General features: G+C 41.1%; 1 protein-coding gene across 2 annotated transcripts in view; it reads right to left on the reverse strand.

Annotated features, from left to right (window-relative positions):
- Positions 1-22,849, reverse strand: part of PKHD1 (PKHD1 ciliary IPT domain containing fibrocystin/polyductin) — a 266,037-nt gene that overhangs the window by 233,619 nt on the left and 9,569 nt on the right. The window contains exons 6-22 of one of the 2 annotated variants that reach the window (XM_085304863.1): positions 21,664-21,742; positions 19,305-19,379; positions 16,825-16,889; positions 16,403-16,442; positions 15,764-15,834; positions 13,744-13,845; positions 13,374-13,469; positions 12,565-12,700; positions 11,562-11,676; positions 10,497-10,772; positions 9,671-9,760; positions 8,617-8,707; positions 6,678-6,820; positions 5,547-5,677; positions 3,953-4,137; positions 3,455-3,593; positions 374-528 (exon numbers count right to left, since the gene is read on the reverse strand). In XM_085304863.1, the coding sequence (XP_085160989.1) occupies positions 374-528; positions 3,455-3,593; positions 3,953-4,137; positions 5,547-5,677; positions 6,678-6,820; positions 8,617-8,707; positions 9,671-9,760; positions 10,497-10,772; positions 11,562-11,676; positions 12,565-12,700; positions 13,374-13,469; positions 13,744-13,845; positions 15,764-15,834; positions 16,403-16,442; positions 16,825-16,889; positions 19,305-19,379; positions 21,664-21,742 (1,989 nt within the window). Of the gene's footprint in view, positions 1-373; positions 529-3,454; positions 3,594-3,952; positions 4,138-5,546; positions 5,678-6,677; positions 6,821-8,613; positions 8,708-9,670; positions 9,761-10,496; positions 10,773-11,561; positions 11,677-12,564; positions 12,701-13,373; positions 13,470-13,743; positions 13,846-15,763; positions 15,835-16,402; positions 16,443-16,824; positions 16,890-19,304; positions 19,380-21,663; positions 21,743-22,849 lie in introns of both variants that reach the window. The other variant, XM_085304864.1, reaches the window with a different exon arrangement.

Here is a 22,849-nt window from a genome sequence, read left to right on the forward strand (position 1 = left end):
CAAAACCAGTATTGTCAAACAGACCAGAAGTATGTGTGCTGGAGAAACTTCAGTGTAATGGAACCTTATGATGCAAAATCCCAGGTYAGGCTCTGATCCAAATTTTGTTAATATCAAGGTAAGCATTTCAGAGTGGCTGAATGCATTTTGGAGCAATTCCATAATAACCTCTAGAAATATTGCCATCTCTGTAGTGCTTGACTCCAGTTTTTAAGGACAATAAATGCAAAGCTCTAGCAGCTATCCCAATAGGATCCCAATAGGTTTGACCTGCCAGTCTGTTCCTTGMGCGTTTTCAAGGCTCAGCCTTCTCTCTTCTTCACTTGGCTTCCTACAGAGGAAATCCTAGTCCTCTACTCACACTGTCTTTTACCTGAGATGACTGTATTGGCCAGGTGGATGCAGAAGGTCCCTCCAATAGGTGGAGATGACTTTTGCAGTCTCTGAACGGTGAGGTTGATCCTTGCGTCCTCCGTGGAGACAGAGAGRTGGTCATCTCTCTCAGAGCCATCCAGAAGCAAAGCCCCTCTGCATGACAAAGAAGGTTCACATGAAGGCATTAGCAGTCAGAAACCCCACTGCTGACACTCTTGTGTATCCAGCAGCAGAAAATAAACACAAAATTAATCTGGTCTTGGCATCTTGAACCTACTGATACTAGAGGGATCAGTCATATTCACCAGACCCTTACTGCAGTCCCTAAATATTTGTTTTCAGGTTAGATCAAGTTGTAGCAAGTATCTGTCCTTGTTCTACAGGTCTTTGAACAGCAGCAGGGTTTCTTACCTCTGCAGCTACAATTCTTCAAGGCAGCTGCAACATGACCCTTTGCTCCTACCCTTACAGGAACATGTGGGAGCAACACTCTTGAAGGAATTAACAAGAATATATTTGCAGCCCTAATAGATTCAATTACTCCCTGCATGCTCTCCCATGATGCTGGCATTGTATACAACAGGAAATGATGTTTAAATAGAGGAAATAGTTCATACAACTCAAGCCCAAGTGAATCTTGCTCAGAAAAAGGCATTTTTAAGGCCCACCTCCATGCAGCCAAAGCAGCAACAGCAGGTGATAAAGTTAGGAATTTTCTTGCCTCCTTCTRCATATGCATAACTCACATTTTATTCTGCAGTGTCTGCAGTTTATCAAAACCTCAGCACTGCTGAATTACACAATATAGGTCTTCAGTCATTGCTATATCTTAGTTCACACGAAGTCCAGTTTAAGATCCGAAATATTTTCTTATTTTCTATTTTGCTACTAAAATTTTCTCCTTTTCTGAACGAAGGAAAAAAAAAAAAAAAAAAATTCACACGAAGTCCAGTTTAAGATCCGAAATATTTTCTTATTTTCTATTTTGCTACTAAAATTTTCTCCTTTTCTGAACGAAGGAAAAAAAAAAAACAAAAAACTCTGCGATACAATGATGCCACCGTGTGGTTATGTGTCTACATAGCAGCTAAAATCTCCGGGGGGGGTGGGGGGGAAGAGGCATTCTGGAATTCAGCCGATGAAATTTGCAGAAYATGAAACTTAAAGGACCTCTGAGCTTCCTAGTCCAACATACAGCTGGTACATCAGATTTTATTCAAGAGCCTTGGCTCTGRTACCAGCACCTTATGTTAGACCTAAAGCATAGCATGAGCTCAGTTAAGAGAAAGAGCCAGTTTCATTTTGAAAATATCCAAAGACAGCAAGTAGCCCGCTCATTTTTAAAGCATGCACTGATTTCTCGTTGCAGTCTGGCTGCAGCATCATACATTGATTTTGCTCGTGTCTTTCTGTGAAATGTAAAAGCCCACCAATGCCAAGCATTTTTCCCCCCCGGTGAGAGGTACTATTATTACTAATCCACCTCTTAATCTTCTTTTTTGATAAACTAAATAGATTGAACTTCTGAAATCTTTCTCTCCAAGACATTTTCTGTCACTCCACAACCATGTTTACAGCTCTTCTCTTCCAGTTTTCCTGAAACCGCTTTAAAAATTTGTTCAATGMAGTATGTTGCATTCCAGTGCCAGTCTTAAGGCAAGTAAAAAAAAATAAAAACTTTTTTATTGATTATATCACAATTTATACTCATCGAATCTCACAAGCGCTCCCCCATCTTCTCATCCTTGCCTTTATCATTGACAATTTGTGCTGAAATACTAAACCTGACCCTAGCAACTAGGTATTCCTCGAAGAGAGACTTTTATAGGTCTAATCCCTCTAYGCTGTGCTAATCCTATAAATTGCTTTCTGTAGAGCAACTATGTTTGAACGATAGCTTAACTATTTTACAAAATGACTGCTCAGATGTGGACTTTGCAGGACCTGAACTGCTCCTGAATAGTCACCATGTTGGGAATACTGAGGTGTAACCTGGGTCATGTCGGTCTTTTTGTTCRTACTGACTTGGACTGTGTTTCTCTGAACCTCAACAGACAACTGGCAAATCTACTCAAGCCACAGATTTCACTGGAAGGTGTAAATACTTCGCTGTTCTGGCGATCAGGCTCAGTTGCCTAATTTTCTTCAGATCTTAACCACTTCTGAAAGGAAAAATCTGTTTTTATAACCTTTCTACCAAGCAATATATTTTGGTGTGTTACAGGGAATCTCAAAAMTAAAAGTTACATTTCTTTGTTTCTGCTGGAAAGGGGAGAGATTAGAAAGTGAGAAAACAATTTAAGTCACAGTAGAGCTGAGGTTCGTGTTCTTCTCCTGAATGTGAGCCACTGAACCAAACCAAGAGCTGACCACTGCAGAAGAGCAGAGGCTGCATCATTTCAGCCTCTCTCTTGCATCAGCTCTGGCCCCATCAGGTCCTTGCTGACTCATCTGAATATAATCCAGTTTTTAAAGGGCTGTTCTCTCTCAGTTTAGTCATTCAGTATTGTTCTCTCTGATCTCGTTTGCATAGGGCCCTCCCTCTAAGTTCATTATTGGGACTTCCAGAGTAGAAACCATCTCTCTAAATAAAGACAAATAAAGTAGGTTTCCATTTCCGAGCATGGCAACTTCTGTCATTAGAGGTGTTGAGGGTATCTCTCTGGATCTTCAGATACCCCAAGGTATTTGAAATACATTAGGCACCTGCACCCTGTTCATACAGTGCAGCCTCAATATCAGAATCAGATAACTTAAGATGTCAAAAAATGTATGTTCAAGCTCCTACAYGGTCACCAAAACCCCAAACACCCACAGGCTGAGACTGAAATTAGGTAGTTTAATTTCGAGCTGTATACCACCTACTGAGTACAGACATTCTTGTAGGATTCAGTAGTCTAAACACAAGATGAACATAAACTGAGATGACTGGAGGAGAAGACTCCAAGGATATTTCCATTCAGATCAGACTTATACTCCACTGCCTCTCATGTCCTGGCTTGGATGATACCAGATCTACACGTCAGGGGAACTACAAGAGGTACTACAGGATATGAGATAATCTACTAACTGTCCCTACCTTAGTGAGAGAAGAGGCAGACTTGCACCGCAGCCAGATAYCAGGAAGGACACATTGTAAGTAGGAGAAGACCCCACCACAGTAACTGCTTCAATTATCCTCCCATCTGGCTGAGACAATTTGGGATTCCTCTGAGAAACTGAAAGAAGAAAATGATAATCATACCTTACAAGCAGGAAAACAGATATTACTATATCTGTGTTATTTCCATTTCACATGCTGGAAATACATCCACTTCTAATTTTCTGTTTGGACAAAATCACTATTATAGTTACATTTACTGAAACACATTTTCAAATAGGCCAAGAATGTTCATGTTTGATAATTCCTTCTTGATTGCTTTCACAGAAAAATATAAGTTCAATAAAATAAAAAGTTTTAATGTCTTCTGTGAAGCACTGTTCCCCTTTGAAAAAAAATAGCCAACCAAATACTTCAGTTTTGCATGGAGGGTCCTGGAGAGAGCAACATTAATAGGAAAAAAAAAGATTCCTTTACCCRTCATACTGCTGTCTGTGATGACAAGTTCATCAAGGTAATATGACTTGGAGGTCTCCTTTTGCATCTCAGGGAYTGGCAAATCAATCTGATGCACAAACACCGGGGAACGGGCAGGGAGGTCCTGGAGGAGCACAGAACGATTCACACACCCCTTCCAGAGGTCAGTGCAGGTGAATGTCCAGCTGAAAGATATTATTAGGGTTGGTCCTCCCTTCCTTGCTTGCAACAACTGATTGAGGTGCYGGAGGTGTCAGCCTCCAGATCACCTCATGTACTCTTGCTATTACTATTGCCACGGTCATACACAACACATTGGCTTCATATAGGTGCCCCACAGAGAGAAAGAATTCTTTACATCTCTGCTTAGATATCCTCCTCTGCATCAAGAGATTCAGCATGCGGTAAAGACTATCGCTGCTCTATTTCTGGCAAAAACACTTCCATAGCATCAATGACCTCGACAGAACAGCTGCTACCCACACACAGCAGCTTATCCAGATCCTGAATCTCAAGTAGTGCTTTGCTCTTGTCCACACATAAAATGGTCTAGCTTACCTAAATTCAGTCTAGAGTTCAGACCCCTTGGGAATACSAGATGCTGCTCAAGGCTTCAGCTTTCTTCAGCACGAAATGAACATAAACAGTAATCTAGACTACTACAGATTTGAGCATGCACATCTCCTAATCATGCCATGTTTACCCATCAGCCTCCATCCCAGGAGTCAAATTCTTACAAGAATGTTATTTCAGGAATCTGTCCCCTCTTCCCCTTCCAGATCCACCCACCCATCCATGCAGATCCCTTGCTGAACCTTACAAAGAAACCCAAGCTCCCAACATCACTTCCAGAAGTTCTTCAGAGGCTGTTGATTCTTTCAGTTTGCCTGCCCCACCCTCACATTTGTCAGAAATTTTTCTCATCTATTTATTTTAAGCAAAACAAGGACTATATCAACTTCCAAAAACATTATCTACCTATGGTCCCATAAGTTCTCTGACAGGAAATTGCAGTACATATTGTCTCTCTGCAAAAATTCACCAGGTGTTCCCAAAGAAACCAGGAAATTAATAAATTAATGCCTTTGAAACTTTCTGATGTGCCTGCTAGAAACAAAACAAGGTCTCCAGCCAGTGTGCATTACTACGGTGAGACAGTGYATACAACAAAGAACATGCAAATTTACTCAGGAAGTTCTCAGATCTTATTGCTTCAAGTAGTTAATAAAGCTGAAAGAACAGAACATCCTTGGAGACAGTATTCCCACTTCTTGGAATTGGGAACATTGGATGGCTGAACCTGCTTTGTGCAGTGCTCACAAAGCAAAGACAAAAATCAAATAGTAAAATAAAATTATCACTCTCTTGGGGTTTGACATATACGAAGCTGGTACTGACAGAAATTAAGTATATTTCCTCTTTCAGGAGAGCTGAAAGTAAGCTCAAGGCATGTCTCTGTAGGGACAGGACCTGCTTCAATTTACCACAACTGATGATGTACTCCTGTTCAAATAAAAACTTGCTATGCCCACTTTTCCTTATATACTTAGTTTCCAGTGATGACACTTTACACAGTAAGATAGTAACTGAATACCTTTCTAGGTGACTTTCATTAAAATCCCATTGGCAGGTGAGGTTCCTCTTCACTGAATGGAAAGAGACATTGGTGTAGGACACTGAGATATGAAGRATTTTGCTCATATGTCCTTTATGTGCAAAACACACCTGCAAAAACAGAGTGGAAAAAAAAAAACTTTTCACAAATCAAAATATTGATAATATATATGTCACATCTGTAGAACAGATTACATTCTGATTCAATCCCACCTCACATTAGTAGGGAAGGATCTTGTTCAAGGTCAGCAACAGGTCTCGCCCCATGAGGCTAAGGAGCCTGAACGTGCCTAGTGGAGATGGTGCCCTGCCATTCAGGATATCCTGTGTGCTACTTTGTGGACTTCAACTGATCCCTTACGACTTCAGTGAAGTCTAGGGGGATAAGATAGCTGGGAAGCACCAGTGGGGATTTTAAGGATCACTGAGTGAGGAAGGGAGAGTGGAAGATTTCCAGGGTACAAGGTTTGGGGAAGGCTGACACCTTAGCAGCTGACAGCTTAGGTGTTTGGAAATGAGACTAGAAGAGGTTTATGAAGGGGAACTGGAAAGAGTCTGGAAGAACTGTTGGAGGCTTTGGGGAGGGGAGTGTGCTGCTCTCACTCCCTCCTCCTTCCTTTCAAATCCAATTATTCACTTTCCCCCAGGTAGCAAAGAAGGGGAGACAGGAAGGGCTGAGATTGAGACCCTGCTGCTACTGAGAGCAGATGTAGAAAATGACCAGAGAAGCAACTCGGAGGAGACCCCAAGTGTAAGCGTTTTCTGTCTTATCAAAGATGGGCCATTTCTGCATCCAGCACCCTTTCCCAACACCATGAAGGAACACCACCATCCCACCTTCCTCTCTTATCAGGGGCTGCACCCCTAGGAGCAGAGGGAAGCCAGCTGTGCTAGACAATATCCATTTCTCAGGGGTCTCAAACTACTCAATCAAGCATCGCTTTGTAGAGAAACTCACTCTACTTTATCCATGACCTGTGACCACAGCCCAGAGACACGACCCTGTATGAGTCTGGGGGAAAACTAAATAGATTGGATAATTTTATGCTGCTAATTTGGCTCTGTGTATCCGCTCCCCAACACAACATACTGAACAAGAGCAACCACTTACATGTGTGTATTCAGTGAGATCATATCTCGGGAAAATTGATGGGGAAGTTTTCACCAGCTGTTCTGGTCTGTAAACACTGAAACGCCCACAAAAGGGCTTAATCCTACTGATGATGTGCCCTGAGGTGACATAGTCCTTTGTATCTGACAGAGATTAAAGAGAAAAGAAAGGGGATGAAAATATAGGCAACAGGTATTCAAAATTTTTTGAATCCAGTCCTACTTTTATGAAYTCTCCTACTCAGATAAATTTTGAATGTTCACATGGCAGTTGTCTCCTAGGAAAAGGAAACTGAAAGGCAAGAAGGACAATTAGATCCCTGTTTGAGCCATAAACCTTTATGTCAAATACTGTCTTGAGCCAAACAAGGTGTTTGACTAAATATAGCCTTTCCTTACAGAAAAGGCACAGTCAAAGCTGTAAATCAATATATCAAGCAATAGAGAATGCACTTTCCCCTCTGGGAGCTTGTTCCACAGGGCTGTCAACCACACTGACAAGAACTTGCTATGATTTCTTTCGTTCCTAGCATTTAAGAGGCTTTCTTCCATCAGCAGATACTAACCATTCACCTTTTCCTCCAGTAAAAGACGGGGTCTATCAGATAAATATAATAAGGGACAAGTTTCTGCTAAAATCTTTGCTGAAAGATATTATGAATGTAATAAGTTTAGCTGTGTTCAAGGGGAGGCCATGCAAGTACTTGGAAGGCAGCACCACCGAAGGCCATTAAATTAATAAAACATATCAGGCTCAAGAAATTGATTGGGATGAAAAAAAATTATATTTGGAGAGAACTAAGATACATGTTCATGTAGGTCTTTTTTGTTTTGTTTTCTTTTCTTTTCTTTCCTAGGCACCTATTTTCATTTTTGCTGAAGACAGGACATTGAGTTTGATGAACTGTAGGTCTAAACRTGTGACTGTTTTTGTGTTGCCCTAGAGTCTGTTCACTAGAATTTTATTGTTGTTATGCTACCTTTAATTCTGTCTAAAATGTAGAAAGTATTAAAAAAAAAATCAAGCCCTCCCTTTGCTCTATTTCTTACATATCATTTTTTTATTCCCAATTTACTGCTGAACTATCACCAGCTTTTACCTTAAGTTATTCTCTTTTTTGTTGGCAGAACTGTAGCTTTGGGATCACATAATCAGACTAATGTCCAGTTGTTATCTCCATTTTTATGCCTAGTATTTCCATCTCTTCCCAGTTAATTAACTTGTTGCTTTCCTCCACTTGGAAGTATCAGTCACCAAATACGTTATATTACTGACTGGGACCTGTTCTCTGTCCTTACTGAATATAAGCACAGAATAAGAATTCTCTAGGGAGCCACTTTCTGGCATTCCTGACACACGAGAGAGTTACTTTCTTACTGGTGCAGTACCTTCATGTTAGAAAGTTATAGATAACTTTTACAAAAGCTAGTATTTTATATCTTGCATGACCAGTCAAGTACACTCCAGATATTTGCACTGAATGAATACAGCAGTCATCAAGAAAGACTGAAAGCAAAGATCTCTAGAGCTGGAATCAACCGGAGCTGTAGCTAGGGCTCTATCAAATTTGCTTCCCCAGTAGATATACTAAAACACAAATAATTTCACATGCCCCAGGACTTGCATTTTTATCTCTGTTTGTAATGTTCCTAACCACCAAAACATATTAGCTGCTCTGGTAAGTGCACTGCAATACATGACTGAGTCATATAATATATTACGAGAAGAGTTTTGTTGTTATATTATCATGTTTTTAATATTAGTACCATAAACTCGTTCATCACAATAAATACAAACAATGAATACTTGAGGGGGRAAAGGGGCATCATATATAAAACCTATAAATGTGTATATTTACTGTTATTAAAAGTACGTTTATATCATAAAAAGAATCAACTATCACAGCAAATACTGCTTATTTGACAAAGAAAATCACTACCTTTCTCAAAGCCATTCCGGAAAAGGATTTTAGCAGAAGATGGCTCAGTTTCACATCCTACAGAAAGGAGTTCCTCTATTGCTGTTTGTACCTTGGAAAAAGAAAGTGAAACGTAGTCACAGTACAATAGCAACTGGCTCATTTCAGCAAAAAGTTTCAACATGTTAAGTCGTCACTGCATTTTTTCATCAAACAGGGATGGATGGGAAGGCAACTCTAGTGAAGCAGGCAGCCAATCGGTAAAGATCAGCTAAAAAGCAGAGTTTGAGTTTCCAGTTGAGGGTGCTGTTAGGGAGTAGGAGGCATCCCATAGGCCTCTGGCAGCTTCATCAGAAGGGTCCAGTCCTACCRGTCATGTGTGGATGGCCTGGACAGCCTGGGACATCTCAGGTGGTACCAGACACCTTTGTGCAGATGACTGAATGGAGAGTCTGGTCAATTCAACCGACTGCATTAGAGTGGCTCAGCTCATCCTACATCAGATAACTGCCATCATCCTAGGTACTACAGTGCAATAAATTTCCAGTTAACTCTTTTGCCAATYCAACCAGCCCCATAGAGGCCAGGCATCTGACTGCCCCTCCAGGCTCCACTAGCTGTGCTGCCTGGGTGTCTGACAACTATCACATAGCAGAAACATGAAGAGAAGTTTGACAGTGGCCACCACTGATTACAGTTGCTTTATCAAGTATATATTTGTTCTATACCAATGATTCCAAATAAGCCAGTCCAGAGCTCCTGTCTGAAGTCAGGAGCCACAGGCTACACGTCTAAAGTGTATGYGAGGTCCCATGCGTGAAACTGCTGATTACCAGGCACCAAACACMTGGACTTCATGGCAGACAGCGGAGGCCAAGATCAGACGCCGTGATACACTGGAGAATCCCAAGCGGATTCAGTGCAAAAAAAACCCAGAGACACCTCCAATACCAAAAATCATCACTAACCATACAAAATTTATCTCTACCTCTAGGTCTTGACCTCCGTTAAATGCCACAGCTCCATCAATTATACTGCAGCACAGACTCGATTTTCTGTGTTTAATGACACCCACCTGGTGAGCAGTAGCGTTTGTGGGAATCATGTTGCTGTACGTATTGTTCCAGGAGATGCTGAACCACCCGGTACCCAATACAGTCAACATCTGACAGGCAAAGAAGCAAATAAACAAATTAAAATAGATATGAACTGCGTAAGATATACAGAATTCAAACATGGCACATGAATCTTCAACCAAAGAGCTTTTCTGTGGCCCACATTTTAAGCTTCTGTAAATTGAGAGTACCACCAGCTACTTTTTAGCTGCTCATGGTCTACATGCTCTCTTTTTTAATGCATATCTGAGATTATCTGTTCTCAGATTAGCAGGACSGCAAGGAACACGACTTGTGCAGATGCACTGAGAGCCACAAAAATACCCTCCAGCTCCCGATCTGCAGCTCTGAGAATTAGCTGCTAGGACAGACTTCCCTCACTGCCAACAGCTTCATCAAGCTGAAAGCTTTTATCATTTGATCGCAATGAGGCCAATCTGATAACACACACTTCAAGTGTGTTTGGAAAAAAAAAATGTATAAATTAGCATGAGGTARCAAAGCAAGTCACGAATTAGCAAGGTAAATCCTCGGGGGAGTCAGCACTGCTTTCAGCTCAACACMTTGGCAGATTATAATGCAAACAGTTTACGTCAGCATGACAATACTTATTAAAAGCCACGTACAGCTTCAGCTCATGTGACGCTACTTATTAACTCAGCAGGTTAAAAGAAGGTGGGAACACACTTTCATGTCTAGCAGGGCCAAGGCCTTTACATTAGGATTTGCCACCCTCTGCGTAATCAGGGTCAATCTAGCTCCCAGGATCAAGCACACAGCACTGACCTGCACTTCTGGAAGCTGCAAGGCATGAGCCCGAATTTCGTGTCTTTCCAGGTAGTAGGTGTTCACCACATGGGGATTCAGCCATGTGTTGTGTATCTGGAYGCCAACTCTCATCCCACTGCTGGGTGCCTTGCCATGATGCAGCGCTTCCAGGTAGTACCTCGAGCCAGCAGTTAGCTCAAATTTGGGGGATTTGGGCTGCCAACTTTCACTCCAGTTCTTTTCCCAGTGCTCTGACCATTCAGAATTGCCCGCAGGGAGAGAAGCTATTCTTACCTATGTCCAAACCAACAAAATCAATCAGAGCTCTTTCTCCAGCCCCAGAAGTCACCATGTCCAGCACCACAGCTCCAGTGACACAGAGAAGAGAGGTTTGTGATCGTAACTAATAGCAGTGGGTGAATGGATGGCGCTTTCAGTTTTATTATCCAGGAAAAGCTATAATTTCATCAAGGTTTGGTTTAGAGCTGCGAGCGCAATACCAGAAAGCAGGTAATTTCTAAGGCTCATCCTAACCCTAATAACACTTCCCCATGTAGCTTTTCATGAATAACTTCTATTCTATGTCTCACAAATACAGAAGTAAGTAAGCCTTCTGAGATCATATGCACAGCAAATTTGTAAAATCAGTAATACAGAGATTTTTAAGAGATAAGGAGAAGGTTTACATGCTTTTGCTAGCCTAAAGAGACAAATTAGCTTTATCTGTAGCATCCCCTCAGTGCTACAGAGCAGAAGACCAATGTTTTCAGAGGATGGAATTTCTACAGGCAAAAGAGGATGTAAAAGAAAGAAGTAGAACAGAAAGCCTCCAGGTCCCCTTGCACAGACAGAGCAAGCTGATGAACTGCTAAAAATGTCTCCCAAAAAAAGACGTTCAAAGACTCTGGATGCAACAGTGAGTCTTTCATGAACTGAGTTGCTGATAAGGTCCTATATAAAACACCAAATAGAATCACACATATTTAACTCATACTGGGGAAATTCTCACTTGTGATGTTGTGATCTTGTATAAAATTCTTCCCCATTCTGACCCTCTTATTTTTGCTGTGCAAASAGTAATACCTTATATTTTGGATCTTGGGACAAACTCAAGTACAGAGATGCCTGACCATCTGCCTGAATCCAGAAGGTGTAATTGTTGGTCTGAGGAGCCACAAAAAATCCACGAAGCCTGGAGCTAAACAAAAGCAAAACATCTATAATAGAAATAAAAATTAATGCACTCCCCAACTCCATTTTCACACATATACAGAATAAAGGGAAAGAATGTAGGACTTATCTATACCAAAAAACACGAACTCATTCCGTATAAACTGCCAAAAATGACCCATTTTCAGATTAAACAGTGCTTACGCTTGAGAGAAGTTTTCAAGGTTAAAAAAAAAAGAGAGAGAGAGAGAGAGAGAGAGAGAGAGAGAGAGACGTTCCTCCAAGAAAGTAGGTATGATTTTGCTGGTGGACACATTTCTTTGTGCATTTGTTCTTAAGCAAAGTCCTATCTCTGACTAGACAAGGAAAAAGCTCAAAAATCACACACAAGATCACCTGAGAAATACACAGAAGTGTTAGACAAGTGAAGATGTCCCTGCATTTCGCACAGCTCTCCATAGCCRTCTCTAAGGAGGCATGGGTAATGGGCACCAACACAGCTCACAGATAGATTTGTAGATTAGGGTAAATTAGTTTATTTCCACCAGCTCCAGCTGAGCTACCGCTGCCAACGTTAACTAAGGATCTGACCCTCYACATCTGGCCAGAGCTCTAACCCAAAGCAGCCTCTGCTAGAGCTGTTTCTACCTCCACAGCTATTTCTTTCATGGTGTTTCAGCACACCTAGGCCAGGCAGARCAAAAATACCAAGTGAAAGCAAAAAGAAGAAAAGAAATAAAACATTTCACTGAATATTTTGAGCTTCAAAGGGGAGTTGGAGCAGAGGGCTTGCTTTGATTCACATGATCTATGCAGCAGACAGGCTTTGCTATAAAGAACTGTTAGGTGTGACTGCTATGCCTCACACTGCTGAAGGTGATTGCCATGGCTTCATCTCTTTAAGATCACTGAGTACCTGAACGACTGCTTTGCCCCAGCCAGAAATCTTACTGGGGAACTGGCATCAGGTACAAACTGCCATCTATATCCAGGGCCTGCTTCTGTCAGATCAGATGCATCATCCCAGACTTCAAAGAGAAGCCCTCTGTTTCCTAGAAAGTTAAAATAAAAATCTTCTCAGTAGCAGCCAACAAAAATCCCAGAGCACATGCTAGAATCCATGGAGCAGGAAGGCAGGCCAGAACAGAAGATTTTAATAACAGATTGGCTCCATTTGCAGGTCTATTTGCACTCCAAGGTGAAACATAGTTCTTGCTTTAGGGAATTCTCTCTGCCTTGACAGCCTTAACCAGAAAAAGCAAAAATCCCCTAAGAATAGAGTTTCCAACTCAGCTAATGTGTCTATCGTCCTGCAGGTAGAAGTACTGTGCTGAGCCACGGTCAAAATATGCCAAGCCCCATTTTATGGTCAATAATTTCCTACTACAGTGCTCCACCCAAGCTTTTTCCCCAATTCCTCCACAGCAGCTGTAACTCGTCTATATCCACCTTTACCTAAATATTGCCCATTCCTTTTTTTGCCTCATTTTCAATGGGTTTACACACCAGGCTGAGCTTTCTCCTGCCATAGCCTCTCTGCAAGTGGTGGGCTGAGCTCTCCTCCCTTCCTGCTCTTGTTATTGAATCTAGGAGAAACTAGCTTGATGTTGAAGCAGAGAGCATTTTGGAAAGCCTGTTTCTTCAGCATATTTACAACCAAGTGGTTGCTACTCTCCATTTCTGTATGTTTGCCTATTTGGACTTTTAGTTATACAATTACCACACCTGGCTGTGGGGCAGCAAGCCTTCTCCCTTTGCCAGCTGGCTCCATGGTGCAGCTAATCTTCTGAGGAGAAAGGTGCTTGACTTTACAGTGGACACCTGGCAGCAGAAAAAGGAGTCAACATGCCATGTGAGATTTAAATCAAACGGGGCTTTAAAATAGGCCCATCTTCTTTCCAAAAGGGTCAACAAGCCCAGAAACCTGGGCTTATACCATCAAGCAAAATGGTTCATTCCCACAGTCAAAATAACTAGGCCTTCCTGATGGTGAGCATTACAACTCCCTTGCTTACATCCATGAATACTGGTTGRGTTTTTGTGGCCAATGTCAATAACACTGTACTGGAAAAACATTTAACATGTCTCCTCTTACCTGCAACAGTGACTTGCACTGGCTCCTCAAAGAAATCCCCCCTAATAGTGAGGTCAGTGCCTCCTCCGAGACTTCCACCAGCTGGAAACACAGAGGCTATTTCTGCAGAGGAAGGAAAGGGGGAATCTGAACATGAGCAAGAGAAAGATTGATTCCAATCCTATTTCTGTCAAAGCCATCAGTGTGTTTGCAATGTTTCCAAAAGGAATGGGCTCCTGTGAATGAAATAGGTTTCTCAGATCCTTCATTCAGCTCTTGGCAGCCACAGAAATTACAGAGAGCTTGGCCACATGACAGTGGAAATACTGTAATGCCTGGACTGTTGCTCAGTCTTGCATCTGTCAAGCTCAGATTGCAACTGAGGAACTCTGAAAAGTGGAAGTCAGAACTGTTTTAATCCTTTTGACCTCTCTGATTCACTTCTGAATTTAACCTCCAGATTTAGATGCTACTGTGCTTTCCAGCAGTCCTTATGGGATACATCCAGGGAGCTGAGCATCTGACCATCAGCATCCACATTATGACCACAAGAATCTTTCACAATTTGCTCTTTATTTGCTCTTAATCCCCTTCTGCACCAGAAACCCTTTCTCCTTGATGACAAGTTTTTCACTTTGCACTCAGTCCTAGTTTGAGCACTTAATAGCACTTGTATAGTCTTGAAAAAAAGCCTAATGAAAAAGCCGAGATAAACTTTTCCAGACCTACATTTTTTTTCCTAATTTATCCAGTTTCAAAACCTTACTTTGACAATATTGACTACTGAGTAGAGTAGTATAGTCTACTAGGTAGATCTGACAGATCTTGTTTCTACTAAGCCTCTGCCAGCCTACTAAACAGCTCCAAGCAGGGCCATTTCATTTTACTGTGACTCAGTTTTCCCGCATGTAAATAGTATGCTAATGATACTGCCTTCTTTTACAAAGTTCTTTGAAGCTACTGGTGAAACAAGTTATATGCTATATTCAATATATTAAGTGAATTTATGCATTCACTGTGTTACAAAAAAATGATTTTGTTCTCTCCTCAGCCAAGCTCCTCAGATACAGTATAAATATGGCTCAGATCCAATAAGACACTGTGAGTTCATTATATTAATTTCAATTCTTCAACAGGTCAAACCTTAATGGAAAAAAACATAACTGAGCCTTTCAGGGGACCTATGCAGGTGAACTATGTGGTCTCTTCYAGCTTTATGCAACCACTGGAGGTCAAACGCTGCCCAGAGCTCTAAAGCCCATGACCTCTACTTCTGAAAGGACTGTTAGGCACAGGTTCTTTTCAAATCTCTGCCACTATTTTTTCACAATCATTATATTGAGGAGATATTCAGGATTTTGTTGCCCGTTATCTACGTAGCTAGAAATGTCATGTCACGGTTATAAATATTAGCATGCCTTAATCTGTATTATTTTCAAATCAATGGTGCRGTAACGATGCCATTTACCAGCCCTTCGTCTCAACTCAGCTTTTACGAGTGGCTAAACATCTCCATCATCTCCTCCTGTGATCTATCTAATCCTATGGCCACTGTGTTACTAAAATTGCAATCTTACCAAATACAGTATGATTTAAGAGGGAAAAGTATAAAACTTCTCTAGATCCAACACCTCAAATCTATTACTGCTACAGGACAAGGAAGAAGAATTAAACCACTCCATCCCAAACCCTGTCACACTGCTGTTCTCTGGTTGACTCTCTCAAGTCAGAACTGTCCACCACAGACAGAGTTCAAAGACAACCCTAGGAGGTGAACATTAATCTACTGAGAATTCAGGTTATAGCCTAAGTCAGCACACCCTGCCTTAGCACGTAAATTTTGCCTTCATGAAATTTTCTACCTGCACATTTTTGTACAAACAGTCCACAACGAAGCATAACATACCAGGGGAGATGCACACCTAGAACAAGGGCACAACATGACTATGTCCTTGAGAAGAGTAGCAGCAAGAGTTTTTCCTTAGATCACTCTGGAATGGCCAGGGGACAGTGCAAACAGTGAGATGAATCAGTGCAATACCTGAATGTGTCTGATACAAGAAAAGGTCCTGTTTGGCACTGATGAGCCAGGCATCTTTGTGTACTGCTGATCTGCAAGAGAAAGAAAATGTCTGAGAGATCCCTGGGAATTTAAGTTGGAATTAGACCTCCTTTTCACAGAACTAGACACTTGCTCTCCAGATGAACAGTGGAACATTTTTATGGGGACCAACAACTTTCACTCACACATTGGGGTTCTGATTCAAGGCACTCCATTATATGGATGAAATGCTTTATTAGAAGTACTTTCCCATTACGAAGTATGACTTTGACATTGTCAAAACCCAACTTCACTTTTCTTTTTATGGTTTCATTCTTCCCTATTTAGATAACAGGATAAAAGTGAAGTGGAAGAATTTTATTCAGCTACACTTAACAGATGACTTCTGCTTTGGGTACTCAAGCTGAAGTATTAAAACTCCAAGGTGGAGGTGCTTTGCAGGAGGAATACTCTCCCTTTTCATCCCTGATATGATCATCTTTTCAAATTAGCAAAATCTCATTTTGAAGGAAAAAATACAATCTTCAGTAAAAATTCATGCACTTATCTTGGACTCAAAAATGCATCCATCTTCTCACATGGAAACACAGAAAAACAGAGAAAAGTTCTCTTACTCACCTTCCCTTGTTAAACACTGATAAGCTAACATTGTGGGACCCTGGAGGAGAGAAAACACGTACTTTATGGCAGGAATGTGAATGTGAGTATCCAACCTATTTCTCTGTGTTAACCCAAGAGGGAAAGGAAGGTCCATCACATACAAGAAAGAACAAAGAGGGAAAAAAAAGAAAGTAAACTGAGTAAAGAAGTGAAATCACTTAGGTGCTCCTGGACGTATCCACACCACGTCACTTTTTCACTTGGGTACTGCACGTCATTTTCTCCAAAGGCTGTAGAGATAGCCGGGAGATGCAAATACCCCTGAGTCACATTCTTAACCCAGCAGGCAGGACAGAAACTTGTAAGAAACTCTCCACCTCTGCCCAGGGAGTTTCAGGAACTGCAGAAATAGAAGCTTTCTTTTTTTCCTTTTCACTGACCTATGTGGTTCCCTTCCACCCGGCACTGCAGGGTCCCCAGTCCGTCTTTCACCCGAATAGGATAGCTGCAGAGAAACAAAGGACACTTCTTACTCTCAAAAGGTCAGAAAAATACAAGGAGAATCATCAGACCAAGCAAAGACACTGACTTTTACATCAGAGCTAGTCAACCTTGGCTTTCTTTAGGGAAAAAAAAAAGGAGGAGAAAAGAAAAAGAAAAAGAAAAGGAGCAGAACAACAGGTTGTTTCGCTCCTGTCTCATTTATCTCTCCACTGACTGTCAACAGAACTGACTAGCTTAGGARGATCCCTCCATTCAGCTCTCCAGTTCGGTCCCATTATTCCTGTTTCCAGAAGTTGATCCTGCTGGTGACTTCGAGCAATCCCTCTGAAGTGAGACAAGACTGGACACCTGGTGAGCATGAATAGGAAGGGAAAAGTCAGGAAGAGAGAGGACCTAGGATTTACACAAAGGGATGGGCAGATCGCATATGGCTCCCAGTTTAGAGATAACCTAAAACTGAATCTTCTCCCTTTTCACCTGCTGCAAAGCTTGAGAAGGGCAGTTTGGATCTTCTGTGTCTCTGGAAGAAAAACAAGCCTCATGAGATGGAGGGGACTGATCTCTAAGTAGAGGGGTAAAATGATTGTTTGCAAGCTGGAGAAGAGCTATAAATGGGGAAAACAATTTACAAAGAGTGGTCATACTTTTCATTTCTACATAATTTAACAGTTTAAGAGCCAGATGCAGATCCTTACTGAATTTGGGGGCTGGACTAGATGATCTCCAGAGGTCCCTTCCAACCTTACTGATTCTATGAATTCCTCCTTTTCATTGCTAAGGRCTGGCACTAGGAGTTAAGACCAGACCTACTCCAGTGAAAACACATCACACAGACAAGGTATTTCCCATTCTGCCCCACTGAAGGTGCAACAAGTAGCTCATGCAGTGTCAGTCCTCTGATGGCAGGGATCTGCCCCTGCGCAGCAACAGGGGATAAATGCTCAGGGTCTCAGGTGAGCTATAGTTACTGAGCAGAAAGCAAAGGATGTGGGATGCAACCTAAGCAAGACAGGAACAGCTCTTGAAGGTGGGGACATAAAAGGAAAATGATTAAAAGGGAAAGAACGTTATGAGCTGAAGTAGGAGACAGGAAGATTAGATTATTTGGCATTTCCATATCTCCTACAGCTCTTGAAATCACAAGACTAAAATAAACCAGTGGGACAGACCCATTTTTCTAGCCAAAACCTCCCAGAGAACATGGTACTTTCCAGTGCTTCCCTCTGCTTGCTTCTCTACATGTCCCTATATCTGTAAGTGGGAGCAAGTAGCAATTAAATAAGATATGTTAGCTTTACATCAACCCCTCCCAAAGCCATGGAAGAACACAAGTCCCATCTCCACATTTGCATTTAAGTTCCCCTCCTGGGAGCCGGGGCAAATTTTACAATAAAGTAAGCGGGCCTACTGAGGACTCTAGGACTCTTAGCACCAGTTTCTGTGCGATGAGGATTTTCTCCTTGTTCCCTGTAACATAAGTTTCCTGTAACACAAGTCTCCATTTTTTGAAGACTTGGTCATTTCACGAAGCGCATTGCTCATAGTCTGGAGAAACCAGAGACAGCACTACTATGGCTGAGACACATTGGTTGTGTCATGCTCCTACCATGGCAGCATGGACTGAGAGAGGCACAAGCAGTAAAATGCTATTTGGTGACCACGAGCTCGGAATTGATTAAAAATGTGGCACAGTTCATTACCTGCTCCCATCTCACTGCCAACACTGCGAGTTTAACAGCAGCCAGGCAGACCCGTATCTCTCCCTGCTCTTTTCCAGGAATTGACCTTCTGTAACCTCTCAAGGTGTAAGAGAGGCTGCACAGGGCACTAAAGGGAATGTTACTGCACAGCCCATGGCCATTTCTGTAATCCAACAGGTGGTAACAGAGCTAGAAGTCCAGAAGCATCTGCTGTTACTTCCAGAACATAAGGATATGTCCATACCAAAAAATGAGCCACATCAGAACTTGCTCGCTGGACCCTGTCCATCCATATTGTTAAACTGTTAGAACTCTATTTGCACACATTTGTCCAAGGTCAGCTAGCCCACTCTTCAGAATACATCCACGTAAGATTCATTGTGCTAGATTACATTGCCCAAGGTCCATTCCCAGAAGGCAGCTTGGACATTGCTACCCTATTTTGGAGACTAGGAGTTGAACAAAAACTTAGATGCAGCCAGGCCATACTACAAGATTTCTGGCCCCGCTGCGTTACAGCTAGGGCCACAGAGCCTCTCTGCAACCAAGGAGAGCCAGCAGTCCTCACTTGCCCCAGTCATAGACCTCATAGTCAGCTCCTCATGGGCCTTTACATTATGAAAAAGTAAAGCTTTGCCAATAGCCAAGAAAACATTTGTGCAAAGCTGTTCTGAGTCTTTGCACCAATACAAACCAAAGGTCAGTCARGAACTAACATGCTTCTTGTTTGCTTGTCAGCAAAAGAGCAGAGACTGGTCCATCCATCTCCTTCTGCTACAAGGATAGCTGGGCTAGGTAGAAAAAAAACAGGARAAACATGATTTTAAGATAAGGCACACAACTTTTCAGTTGAAATAATGTTCACATTTAAGTGAGCAGCCAGTATTTTCAAAAGGATGAGGAATTTCCCCTCATTTGTATCCAGCACTTACTGATCTTCTAGAAAACTGAATAAGCCCTAGTCTCTTATATCTTGGAGTATATTAATACTGCAAAGTGCATGAATAAGGTCCTCACTCTACAGGAAATGCATCTCTATAACGACTGTGGTAGAGCTGTCTTAGGAACATGTTGGCTACTTCTGAAAGACACAAGTAGTGTCTTTCACTTGTAGTGGAGGTTTAGCAGCTTTGGTCCCAGAAGATCTTTGCCCACTCTTTCCTTCCAGAAGCACCATGCAACACAAGTGTGTTATTATGCTGGTACAGCTGTACTGCTTCATGGTGTAGCTCAGTTGCTTCTCTATTTCATTGAGGGGAAACAATCCAACAAACTTAATGAGAAATCATTCACATTCTTAAGAGTTGGAGTATTCCCACCTTAAATAAATATTAAGGAAAGAGAGAGAGCTTCTACTGGACAAGAGGATTCAGGTGGGAGCAATAAATTCACAGTAATTAGCATAAGCAGCAAAGGGTGATAATGATTCTTTGAGAATTAACAGGCAATTAAGGAAAACGTGTAATTAAAAACCTACTGAAGTGCAAACACTTTGCTATGACCTGGGCTTCAGAGTGCAGTTGTATGAGGTTTTATTTATAGAGTTTGCTAGTATTTAGATATCTTTCTTTTAAGGAAAAATGGGAACGTTTTGCAGTATTGTGAGACAATTGACTTAGCATCGCATTGTATCCTTTACAAAGCCTGAAAAGAGTACAGAACGYCTTCATAAGTGCAAAAATCCTTTCTTCTTTTGCCCTGAATCTTATCTGAGGTGACTGAGTGACAGATGGCCTTGGTGAAGTCCAAGTTCCCCTAGTAGTTCCTAGTACATATTTACTAACACACAAGGAAATAGGAGGCAAGTGTTCCTACGAAGCTATGATATGGACTCGTTTGGTATGCTAAGATTTTGAAGCCGTTTCCTCTTTGGCTGTTAGTGAGGTTATGCTGTAAATGAGTAATGTAGCAATTGGAGCATACAGGCACATCCAACCTGAAGTCAGACAGCCCAGCGTTTCTTCCCACTAATCAAGGATTCACCAGAGGCAAGTGGAACCAATTAATATCGAACAAAAGATGCATTAATGGGTATCAAAGGAACAAAAATGTAGGGCTGATAAACAGGTGTAATTAGCGTGCCAGGAAACTGCAACAGACTTTTACTTTCACTAACAGAGAATTTAGTTATTTATCAAGGGAACTTTCTATCCAGTCTGAGAAATAGTTGAAAAACRTGTAGTGGTCAAACATCTCCACATGTGCACATCAGTAATTAGGACTTCCAGGTAACTAGTGAGGATATACACCTTCCCTGAGTCCTCAGCCGGTTCCTAAAATGCCAGAGTGACTATAATTTAGTAGGTTTTTTTTTTTTTTTTTTTTTTTTTTTTTTTTTTTTAAGTATCCACCTGGGCTTAGTGGTCCATGGCTGTGGTCATAAGAGCAAGGAAAACAGAACCCAGTAAAAGTATGAGAATATTTCCACACATGTGGAAATATATATGTTGGATCTGAGGTCAACATTATATTCATTTTGGACTCACTGTGCTTAAAGTCCTATTGTATTGGAATCATGTAAAAATTGAAAATGTATGTCTTTTTCTGTGTTGTGTATAATCACAGAAGCAACAGGAAATAAAAATCAAACCTTCCTTCAGAGATGGGAAGTGGCCAGAGAAGGTTTAAAGTGGTGGAGAATCAAGCTTTGTCTCAAAAAACTTCTGCTCTGCCTTTTGACTCGCTATGAGAGCATCTGTTTCAAACTAAAGTATATCTAAAAATGCAAATGGAAGGGAAAATTTATTTAACTTTTAGATTCTGACATTATTTTAATTAGTTAAATTTTAATTTGCTAGCCAAAATAAAATCTACAACAACCAGAYGCAATTACAGTACAGTTCACACTGAGCTGTGATTGACTGTGCTGCCAGTAAACAAACCAACTAGCTTAATGGACCAGTTGCAATTAGATTAACAAAGTTTGCTGGAGCCCAACTCATGAGCTGCAATAAACCACAAAAGAAGGAAATGGCAATTCTGGGCCAACTGGTTGCAATTTATTGCTGTCAAGGAGGCTGATAGAAGAAATGCTAATTTAGGGACTGGGTCAGGTAGCTGCTTATATATAATTACCCATCGATATAATCAACATTGAAGTCCAGGGTTTCATATCTTTCAGTAATTGTCTTCCCATAGAGCTCTATTAAATTTCCTGTTTGAAAAGAAATGGAAAATAAAAAGAGTCTTTTAAAAGCAGAATGTTTTTATTTGCACATTTGGTGAACTGAAGAAGAGAAATTCTTGGTCTCTGCAAAGTTTGTAGAGGAGTGGCCCAGCTGGCTGCATKGCCATCCATTCTCTATTTCTATCAAAGTTCAAGGTGACCTGGCACTCAATTCACTTATCCATAAACAACYCTTCTTTGTTCCACACAAAAAATGTCTGTTCTTGATTTTTCAGCAGATCTCTAGCATTGGTACTGAAAAAATATTCCCCTCAACATGTTTTGTTAACTAAAAACCATCTCCTAACTGAGCTCCACTGCAGAACCTCATGAGGCAGGCAGATAGCACCACCCACATGCACTGAATAATGGTGTGCTGCTTTCRTATGATAGACAGGGTCAGGGCCTAAAAAAGGACTTCAGAATAAATTTTTTTTTTAATGTACAAGTCCTTTTCAAGGACTGCAGTGAAGCAGGGACTTAAACAAGAAAAGTGGTCATACAGAGGAATAAGTAGAATATAATACAATAAAGAAATACCTAGAATAAACAGTTTAAAATGAAAAAAGAGTTATTTTACTTAAAGTATTTACATCGTAGATAAATACATCTCTCTCCCCTTGTGTGTTGGGTTTCTGAGTTCATTATAGACAGTAGCAGTCTAATGTATATGGTCAAAAAATATCACAGTGATTCAAACACCTACATTCGGCCAGATGAACCCCTCCCTCTAGGACATCTCAAATAGTACTAGATGTTTAGAGTCACTTTCTTTTTCTGCACTGACTATATTGGGAGGTYAGACATGTGACTAACATGGAGAAACAACCCTATAGATTCCCTAAAGCAAGGCATGTAAATCTGGAGCTGAAATCCACTCCTAGGTTCCAATTACTTTCAAGTAGGTTTAGGTGATTAGATCACTTAGGTGCTTCTAAATCTCAGAAAGTACCTCTCTACACTCACAAGAGACCAAAATATTTTGATTGATCATGACTTTGGAAATAAACTTTGGAAGCAAGTTTTCTAAGAAAGCCTGGAAATACCAACAGAATAGTAGTAGGGGAAGAAAAAAAAAAAAAAAAAAAAAAAAAA

This window comes from Rhea americana, unplaced genomic scaffold, assembly GCF_003343005.1.
Source record: "Rhea americana isolate MKP2758 unplaced genomic scaffold, rheAme1 scaffold_210, whole genome shotgun sequence".
NCBI lineage: Eukaryota > Metazoa > Chordata > Aves > Rheiformes > Rheidae > Rhea > Rhea americana.